The sequence below is a fragment of the Chrysoperla carnea genome, chromosome 2 (assembly GCF_905475395.1).
Source record: "Chrysoperla carnea chromosome 2, inChrCarn1.1, whole genome shotgun sequence".
NCBI classification, from domain to species: domain Eukaryota; kingdom Metazoa; phylum Arthropoda; class Insecta; order Neuroptera; family Chrysopidae; genus Chrysoperla; species Chrysoperla carnea.
This window is the reverse complement of record NC_058338.1, coordinates 66,957,321-66,967,921: the sequence shown is the minus strand read 5'-3', so window position 1 is coordinate 66,967,921 and position 10,601 is coordinate 66,957,321. Positions and strand designations below refer to the sequence as shown.

Sequence of the window (10,601 nt, the reverse complement as noted above, 5' to 3'; positions counted from 1 at the left end):
ATGCCGGCTAATTCGGAATACTTGTCTGAAATATCTCTGATGTTGAAACCTGAATAATAGGATATATGCTTTAGATAAATCGACAATTTAGTTACTGACTAAAATTAATTAAATAGGGTGGGCGGATCCTTTTTTAAAAAAAATGCAGCTACGGAATAATTTATTTTTTAACTACGGCAATTAATAATATATAGGTATAATAATACTAGAAACACACATGTGATTTTTTTCTTCTACCGTTGTTGAACAGTTCCAAATTACAATATGTACACGATACCACATCAATCCATTTTTTATCTTTGTTATACCTTTTAAAAAACACATACCTACATCTTTTTTTATCATTATCATATAGATAAATAAACTAATACAAAGTTAATAACATCATAACATCACAAAAGAACATGGTGGACAAATGTTCACTGTTTTCATATCTGTAATTATTTTCAAAAAATTATAACAAAATATTTATTGAATTTAAATAAATTTATGTTATTTTAAAAAATAAATAATAAACTTGTACGTAATTTTTGTACGTACATTAAAGTGCTTTATGGTGTTCCTATTTAAAATTAAAAAAAGGTAAATATTTATTTTAGCATTCTTGTATGTGTTGTGTGTACCTATTATTAAATTGACAATATTTTTTATCTATTTTTAACCAATATTTTTTAAAAAATGTTTTAACATACTTCTATGTTCAAAATACAACGGGGCACATGTCGATTTTTTTTTAAAATATCGATACAATTTTTTATTATAAATTTTGTTTTAACTCGTATTTTAAAATATATTATTGAATCATATCAGTTTTTTAAGTATATAGTTAAAAATGTTGCATTTATTTATTTCGTAATATCTAATAAATGTCGATATTGCTGTTACGTAATATTGTAATTATAATTGCATAATCATTTTCTTTCTTAACATTTATTTTATAGCACAATGACATAGTCTTACATAAATATTATACAAAAAATAAACAATATTGAATTATGTTATATGTTAAAATAATTGAGGTGTTATATTATTTAATAATTTAAAACATAGTCAATTTTAACGCGAATTTCGAAGTCATAATTAAAAACTTTCTATAAAAATATATTTGTTGGGGTTTCCCACGTACGTATTATCACTTAAAACTTTCCCTTTGGAAAATTTCTTAGAAAACTATAATTTTTTTTATTATCATGAGTATGAAAAATTAGATCTAGAATCTAATTGTTTATTAATTCAATTTCAGGTCAATAAAATGGGAAGCGAACTATTTTCATTATGTTGGAACAATTTTCACACAAATTTAAGTACGGGCTTTCATTCATTATTTCAAGGAGAACATCTTGTCGATGTTACATTAGCTGCTGAAGGAAGAATTTTAAAAGCTCATAAAATGGTGTTATCAGTGTGTAGTCCATATTTCAACGAATTATTTAGAGTATGCAAATTTTTTTAGAGTTGTAAAATTATATTATAAGAGTGTGCTTCTTGCGAAGCAAATGCCAATTACACAGGTCTGCGACTAAAAAACTGCATAGGATTTTTTACATTTTCTTATAGATTTTGACCTCCCAAAAACAGGAAAACTATTCGAAACATTCTATCACATAGGTTTTTATAGATATTAGTGACAACATAAACTAGTCTTAAAGTAGTATTATATAGTATTTTATAGTAATATTATATAAAACTAGTCTTAAAGTAGTATTATTGCACAATAAAAATAAATTAGCTTCGCTTCCAATGGGTTATTCTGTGTATATGAAAGAAAACTAACTATAACAATTTGGCCATTACCCTGGAAAGAATCGAATATCAGGACCATCGATGGATGGTTTGTGGGGACTTCAAAATACTCACGATGCTTTTGGGTCAGCAAGCAGGCTATACTAAATGCCCATGCTTCTTATGCTTATGGGATAGTAGAGCCAGAAAAAGTGGACTAAAAGTGATTGGCCACCCCGAGAAACTTTAAAACCTGGGGAGAAAAATGTTATAAATACTACTTTGGTGCCGCCAGAAAAAGTTTTGTTGCCACCTCTCCATATCAAATTGGGGTTGATGAAATAATTTGTAAAATCACTGCAAAAGGATGGAGACTGTTTTAAATATCTATGTACAAAATTCCCGAAGCTGTTATTGCAAGCAAAGTTGAAAGAGGGAGTTTTCACTGGTCTCGACATAAGAAGGCTTTTAACTGACACTCTCTTTGTGGAAAGTATGATTGAGAAGGAAAAAGAAGCTTGGGTATCGTTCAAGGATGTAGTGCGAAAGTTTTTGGGAAATACTAAGGATCCTGACTACAAAACTATTGTTCAACTAGCAGCATACGAAGCTCAAGGCTGCAAGATAAGTCTGAAGGTCCACTTTTTTACACTCCCACATAGAATATTTTCCTGAAAACCTGGGAGCTTACAGTGAAGAACAGAGGGAGCGGTTTCACCAGGATGTCCGCGATATCGAGAGACGGTACCAAGGAAGATGGGATGTCACTATGCTTGCAGGCTACTGTATAATTTTTAATAAATGAGTGCTTTTACCAATTTTTTGTGTTTGAATTTGCAAAAAAACCTTACGTGATAGAAAAAAATGGCCATCACTTCTGAAATCAGCGCATTCTAGAACATATAATTTAGTAAAAATATCTCATGCAGCTGACAAAAAATTTTTTTTTGCAGACCTGTGTTATCTATCTTTGTTATAATGACGAAATTGAAATAGTCCGACCGAATTATTATATGTGCGTTCCGATAATCGGATTTACATATATCTCTATGTAATGCATTTTTGGTGACACAGAGTGTACATACCTGTTTTGAATAAAGGGGGCTTAGAGGGAGAGAAATTAAAAATTTGGAATATTTCGTTTAGTAGAAGGAAAATATTTATCATAAGCAATATTTTAGAAAATAAATTTTACTAGAATTTAACATTGACCATTTATTATTTACAGGAAAATCCTTGTAAACATCCAATTGTATTTCTAAAAGATGTTAGTGCCTCAGCGTTAGATCAACTGTTAACATTTATGTATCGTGGTGAAGTTAGTGTACGACAAGACGAATTGAATTCATTTATTAAAACTGGTGAAGCGTTACAAATTAAAGGATTAACAGGGCATAATACTACAAATAATCACTCTACAACAAATATAGTGTCACCGGTAAATATATTTTTAAATAAATTTGATTTCAATAGACTTTAATGAAATAAAAAGCATATTCGTGCTCCCTTTAAAACGTTTTCTAATTGGAGAAATGTTTCGTGTTTTATCAACATAAAGTCTTTCTTAAATACTCAAATAAAACATTACGGAACGCTTAACAAAGCCATTGAATCCTTTGTGATATGTATTTGGACAATAGGGCGATTTTATTATTAGTTTTTTGCATACAAAATATAAAAAAAATATCGAGTATCATCGAGTTACCACATACCGGGCAAATCGAGAATAGTCAGGGAATATGATAATCCGGAAATTATTATATGTTTTTGGGTTGAAATTAGCGTAGATAATGATTTTTATTCATATCATAAACTGTTTATGATATTTTCGATTTTACCGGTAGTTGATTTTTGGGGTCTTATATGTCGGTACCAAACGTCTTAAAAGCATTTTATCTACGCTTAAAGACATGACAAAGACTTAAAATTTTTGTCTGTTTTGGGAAAATAATTTCGTAAAGATTATTTAAAAACCATAGATGTATGTCTTGTTAATTTGATGACTGTATGAATAGTTCACGAGATAGTGCCTTATAACTTTCCAAAACAAAGGGTTTCGAATCGGATTTCGGGCGATATGAACCAAATTTTTCTAAAACAAAAAGTTGCTTGTGATCTTTTTCAAAGTGATACTTACAAAAATTGAATTAAAACTCACTACATAGGCTAATTTCGACCCAAATACAAATATACAAAAATCGAGTAATTTTGATAATTGGAAATCTCACCCGAAGTACGAATTTCCAAAAAGAAATTATGTAATTTTTTAGAAAATATTTATTAAATAGTCAAATTAATTGGATTTTGTGACTTAGATCGTAATTACTCCAGAAAATCTAAAAACTTACACCAAAATTTGGTGTAAGTTTTTACCTTTCAAGTAATGGAAAAAATTGAACAATAACGCTTATTTGCTACTATAGCAATAAAATTTTCTAATTGATAATATAAAAATTTTTACAGAAAGAATCTCCATTAAATGGCGTGTCACATTTATACAACAATAACATGGATACTGTACAAAATTTAAGTAGAGATAATCAATATAATACACCAAAGAAAAGACAACGATCACAATTATTACCAACAGCCTCAACAACAAATCCACTAACGAATTTAAATAAATTAAAACATATAGCACCTGTAGATACTGTACCTTCATTGTTACAACCAGCTGTCTTTACATTGAACAACAATCCAAGCACTAGTCGATTAATACAAACGAGCATTGTTAGCAATATTCATGTTAATAATGATGAGAGTCCTATTGAAATGCCTGCCAAACGTAGTTGTTCTTCAAGTCTTACGTCCTCCGATAAAGAAGATCACCCTAGTAAGTTTGATTTTTATATTTTATCAGCATACATACAGTCGACTCGAGGGAAATCCGGACCTTGTCTGATCCAGTTCCCCTTGTAATCCGACATAACTATAACGGTAATTATAATGCAGATTTATTATAAATACATGATATTTTCACCTTGCAAAACGTCTGTCGGGTTACCGCGAATGCACTGTATATCAGCTAAATTTGTGACTATCTTCGGGGCATACGTGACGTATTTGAAATAGTTCTCACATTAACACTCAGTAACGTGACGTGAATTTGTTAGTAATTTTTGTGTCCAACGGGTTAAATTTCATAGAAAATAGCTAATAGTATCCTCGATATCAAAATCGTGTCGCACAGTGTAATCAAATAATCTGCATTTCGGGATATTTTCGTCTAAATTCAAAAGTTCAAAAATTTAGACAAAAATATGAACTTTGTTAAGATTTCAAAACAAACAACATATGCTTGAAACTTTTTTTGCTAAACCAATACAGGGTGGATCATTTTAATCTTTTATGGCTAATAGCTCGTTTTCTAGTCAACCAATCAAAAAATAATTTAAACAAAAGTTTCAGAGTTTGATGAGGGACATCTTGTTCTGCCATCAGATTAGATCTAATATTAAGGGTTACTTTCATAGTCAATTTAGATCCTTAAATGTAAGAGATAGAATAACACTTTAAATTAGAAAGTTAATCTTTATAAAAAAACTAACATTTTTTCGAAAATGGTAAGCTTTCGGGGGGAAATTCGATTTTAAAATATATTCGAAAGAAAATATGCTAGTGTTAGGAAAAATTTTCAAAAGCAACTTTCTGTAGCTAGCTAGCGTGTTTTCTTTCGATTATATACAATAATGATATATTTTTAAGTCGCATTTCCTTCTCACCGCGATGTTCGAAAAATTGTTAGTTTTTTTATGCGGATCAACTTTCTAATTTAAAGTGTTATTTTATCTCTTACCTTTAAGGATCTAACTTGATTATTAAAATAATAACAAGGTCCAATCTGATGACAGAGCATGATGTCCCTCCATCAAACTCTGCAACTTTTGTTATTTAAGTTATTTTTTGATTGGCTACTTACAAAACGAGCTATTGGCTATAATAGATTAAAATGATACATCCTGTATATTTCAATTTATTAAAAAGCTTTTAACAATTACATGTTCACATATTTATTGTTTATGTTTATTGTATTATATTTATTGTTTGTAAATAAATATTTTGAAATATGTTAATAACACACAGATTATTTTAAAAAGGTTTACCAACTGAATCACCATTTATACAATCGATTAAACCAAAACAAGAACCATTAGATGAAATGGATGAATATAATAATGAAACATCACAATTTAGTGATGGTACCATGATGGATGATAGTATGGATGCTACAGCATTACTAGAAACAAAAGTTAGTATTGGTGCAGGTGATTTACATATAGAACAAAGTAGCAGTTCATCGTCAGCGAATACTGGCTGGGCGCCTATTAAATTAAAACAGTTGCATATGGGTGAAATGCCTGCACCAGGTATGTTTCAATTAATTTTATTGTCACTTTTATTTAGATTCACTTAAAATTTCTCTGTACAAAAACGCAGTTGTAGGGATTGAATATTCGAGTTTATTTAACTCTTGAATATCTCATGATCAAAATAGGCATTGATATTTGTAGAAACTTAAGATAGGAGAGTAAAAATGTTTGGATTCTATAATGTCTCGTCCCTCGTCCAGTATAGACTACCAACAGAATTATACCTGAGTAAATCAGTAGGCAAGCGGTTCCTTAGAGAGTTGAAGATCAGTTTATTTCATAGCATTACTCCTCACAAAGATTTAATCTTTAAATGAAGAAGATTCATTATTACACGAAACAAATTATTTAGTATTTTTCTCTGGAAAATTTATAGTAAAAATAATTCTATTTTATAGTATTTTTTCTATAAAAATCTGGTAAATAATATCATAATTTTTACCATACAAGGTTTTTTTTCCACAGCATTACTGAAAATCTTTTAGTAAAAAATTATATATATACTAACTAGCTGTGAAATATTATTGTGTTATAACCTTCACTTCTTGTAAGGATAACTGTTTCCTATCACGCTTCGCTGGAGGACATTATGATTGCATAGAAATAGATGAAAATTATTTAGTAAATTTTATGAAATTTGATAAACCCCTAATTAAAGAGTTCATATCTTTTAAACGGCTGAACTAACTTTTATGTAACTTGCAGTTTTTTTAATGTACACATCATGTCCTTTTATTTGATATTTGACTTGGGTTTATTTGAAAATATTCGATTGCTCATCTCCACTTTCACGCTTCACCTTTCCACCCCCCGAAGCTTAAAAATAAATAAAAACAGTCCTCGAAGGTGGTTGTATATCGTGTCAAAATTTGAGCTAAATCGATGCAGAAATTTTTAAGTTTTTGAAGCACACCTCTTTCAACCCATACTTCAACCCTTTACAGCCCGTTTTTTCCTATGTCCTTTTTCCTTTCCTTTCTTTTTTCCGGCTCTAGACTCCGACTATCTCTGTACCAAAATTCAATTAAATCGGTTCAGTAATTTGGGCGCAATTGCGTAACATACATACATACATAGATACGGAGTTATTTTTTCATTTATAATATCAGTAAGGATTTGTAGAAAATCTAATGAAAAATTAGATAAGTTAAAAACGAATCGAATCTTCTTTTAACTTTTCTTTTTTATCTCCCGAGTTAAACTACATACATTGAATACTCGTTCTGAGGTTCAACTCAAGAAACAATACAGTAGTGATACCTTTCTATTAAATCGTTCGAGAATTCAATTGTTCAAGGCTAGGATCGATTCCGATCTTGACTTCATGTGACCGATTCAAATACGTTAGAATTCTACTCTGATTCAATCCTTGCTAGAGCAATGTCATCGTCATAGAAAGTATATTCATAGATAGCCGGAATACTCGCTAGGAGATTTAAAGTTAAGAAATATTTAATCCTCAGATCTCTACCTCTTCTACCCCTGATAAAAACATACCGAGAATTATTAAATAAGACATAATTGCCGTCCAGTTATATCAATATTTATTTTATCACCTTCAAAGTAGACCTCATTAGATGTATCACAATGATGAGATTTTCATTTGTGTTATTACATTTAAACAGGTATCTCAGGGACGCAACCATTACGTTTTATGACAAGTGGCCGAGGATTACCTGTTTTAGTGTATGCTGGACATATGTACACATTAGATGAACGAAAAAATAACAAAGCAATATGGGTATGTGTCAAACGAAGAAAATTAAATTGTCAAGGATGCGTAACAACTACATCACCTCCACCATCAACTACAACATTACCTGGTGCATTGAGTATGGAAGCAACATCACCTGGTAGCGGAGCATCATCTACAGCAAGCACAAGTTCCGGTAAAGGTAAAGGCAAAAAAGATTCAGATGGTAAAGATAGTCTAGGTGGTTTTGATGGTGTGGCTGCGCCCAAAATAATATCATATTGTGGACACAATCATTCACATTTAAATGATATTATTGAACGAATACAACCGAAAGATTGTATTAGTGTTACACCAAAAACGTAATAATTTTTATTTTTTGTTTTTAATTTTTGTCCGGTAATTGGATAGGTGCACGTTGAAAAAATTCAAGTAAACGGTTTCTCTATGGTTCTTTATTTTTTTTTTTGGGTGTTCAATTAGAATTTGAAAACTATTTGACTTTGCAAAAATATGACCTTTGTTAACTTTGTATACAATGGTCTTTGGTCAAAAACTGAAAAAAGGGCTAGAATTATGGTTTTTTTGCAAACTTCAAATCCGGAATCAGCACCCCCAAAAGCAAAATTTCGCACAGATAAATTGATTATTTGGATTTTTTCAATGTAAGAAGCTTTGATTGTGTTATCGATTTGCTGGATAATTTTAATTGTGAAATGTATACGTTTATTTATTAATGTCACTAAAAATGTTTAAAAAAAAAACAGACTACCAAAGGCGTTATTATGCAATAATTATATATTTTTTAGAATATTTAAGGACAAATTTTATCATTTTATTTTATTTATTATATATTTGTTGTTATGTAATTATATTATACAGGCTATCACAAAAAAAGTGTACTGGATATAAAATTTTTGGATTCTGATCTGAAAAAAATAATTTATAGAGTAAGTTTTTTTTTAATTTTTAAGTTATAATTAACAAAATTTATAAGTACAATAAAGTTGTATGCTGTTTCTGGCTTTTCGCATGACGGAAGCATGTGAAATATAAGGTATTTTCACATTCATATTATCTGTATTGCAGAAAACGTCAAATAAATGTCAAAAATGGCTTACAATATACATGCGTCCGTCATCCGACAAACGTGTTAATATGAAATAGGGATCACAGATTTTAAAAGATCTTTAAATTCATAAAAAAAAAGCGAAAGACGCTCCAATAAAATTTCGAAAAAATTACGAAGCATATAAAAATGTATAGCTAGTTTGCCTTTTTTGTGACATCCTGTACATTGTAGAATTATGTACAAAATTAAATAATTCTTTTAACCGACTTAATCTTCAAATAGTTTTTTTGTTATTGTTTTAAAATTCGCGAGATTATTTCAATTTAGTCTATTTCATAAAAAATTTATTTTGCTCATTAACATATCGATTTTTAGTTTAATATTGCGAATTTTCTTCGAGAAAGAAACGTTGATTAATTTATGAAATTTTTCTCATTTTTCTTATTACGTAAAATCAAAATTACGTACGTGTTTTCTGTTGTTTAATGAAGAAAAGAAGGTCTTAAGTTTTTTTAATCGATTAGAAAAATCAATCCATTTTTACATTAACCACTTCATTTGATTATAAACTTGGAATCAGTTTTTCCATTAAATTTACAGGTGGAAAAATCGATGATGAGCGAATTCTCATTCGCTACGTAACTACTATTTAAATACGTAACCATTTTTGTTATTTTTTTCCAAATTTGTCTAGTACTAATCGACCAAAATTAAATTTTTTAATTATTTATTATTATAATAAAACACCCTTTACAAAATCGTAAATACCGTATTAATGCGATTCAAATACCGTATATTTTCCGTTCAATATAAAAATCCGGAGATGCGGCCTAAAAACATACAGGTAACACAACTTCTTAGAATCATCTATATATGGTGTATATGTCAAAGCCAATTAGCTTAATTAGCCGTTCAGTTAACATTTTAGCCTTTTTACTAAACGGAATCTATCAACTAGCGACCTGAATAATATTCAGCCGTGGCGTCTAAGACAACATTTAATGCAGTGGATGGTTGATTCCTAGACCATTCAGAGAATAGGGTGGTCATTTAAGAAAAAAAAATTAAATATCTGACATTAGAATTTGATTATGTATGTAATTTAAAATATAACATATTATTATTTGGTAATCATGAGATCAATTAGCGTCGTAAATCAATGGCTTTAGGATCCGCAAAGAACTTTAAAACAAGCACATATATTATTGCCACACTGATTCACAACAGACTAACAACTACATTTTTGTAATCCTTGGCCTCTGCTGTAACTCTTGCAGTGAAAAACCAGTTTTTCAGTTCCAAATTTTGGCACAATACTCTTCCGTTGTACTTTTTTTGTATAAACGTAATCAAACGATGAGAAACACCAACAATATTGTTGCTTCCCGACGGCATATTCACAGTGTGTGGATTCAGCGCCAGGTAGTAGAAAGTGTAAATAAATTTAAATGACTAGGCTAGGCAAGTAGTTACACGTTATCGATCCAAGCCGTTTGCCTGGCTGTTTTAATTGAATGATAGAATATTGTTCAGGCCGCTAGTTTAACGGCACCGTTCCTCTATGCTAATGCATAGATTAAAGGAGGATTTCATACTTACGTAAAAACCGACTAAACGCCATTTAAGGCATGGCGTGTATACCGGGTAAAAAAAAGATATTCAGATCAGACTGCGTTTGCATGGTGTTTAGAATACACCTAGGATTAAGCACCAGATAATGAATTTAAACATCGCATTTAGGTGA

General features: G+C 30.0%; 1 protein-coding gene across 2 annotated transcripts; it reads left to right on the top strand.

Annotated features, from left to right (window-relative positions):
• Positions 1 to 874: 874 nt before the first annotated feature.
• Positions 875 to 8,562, top strand: LOC123292480 (protein tramtrack, beta isoform-like). Of its 2 annotated transcripts, none has more exons than XM_044873181.1 (6): positions 875 to 893; positions 1,244 to 1,435; positions 2,951 to 3,160; positions 4,186 to 4,555; positions 5,820 to 6,089; positions 7,718 to 8,562. In XM_044873181.1, exons 2-6 carry the CDS (start codon positions 1,253 to 1,255, stop codon positions 8,149 to 8,151), a joined length of 1,467 nt encoding a protein of 488 aa, XP_044729116.1. In that variant the 5' UTR covers positions 875 to 893; positions 1,244 to 1,252; the 3' UTR covers positions 8,152 to 8,562. The 2 variants fall into 2 exon arrangements, with proteins under 2 accessions (XP_044729116.1, XP_044729115.1); XM_044873180.1 differs by lacking the exon at positions 875 to 893 and adding an exon at positions 1,022 to 1,122.
• The last annotated feature ends 2,039 nt before the right edge of the window (positions 8,563 to 10,601 follow it).

What these genes read in the sequence shown, in the direction of transcription:
- LOC123292480 (XM_044873181.1), top strand. Translation starts at nt 1,253, where the DNA reads ATGGGAAGCGAACTATTTTCATTATGTTGGAACAATTTTCACACAAAT. An exon ending in CGATAAAGAAGATCACCCTA is followed by an intron (nt 4,556 to 5,819) that starts GTAAGTTTGATT and finishes TATTTTAAAAAG; the next exon opens with GTTTACCAACTGAATCACCA. An exon ending in GGGTGAAATGCCTGCACCAG is followed by an intron (nt 6,090 to 7,717) that starts GTATGTTTCAAT and finishes ACATTTAAACAG; the next exon opens with GTATCTCAGGGACGCAACCA.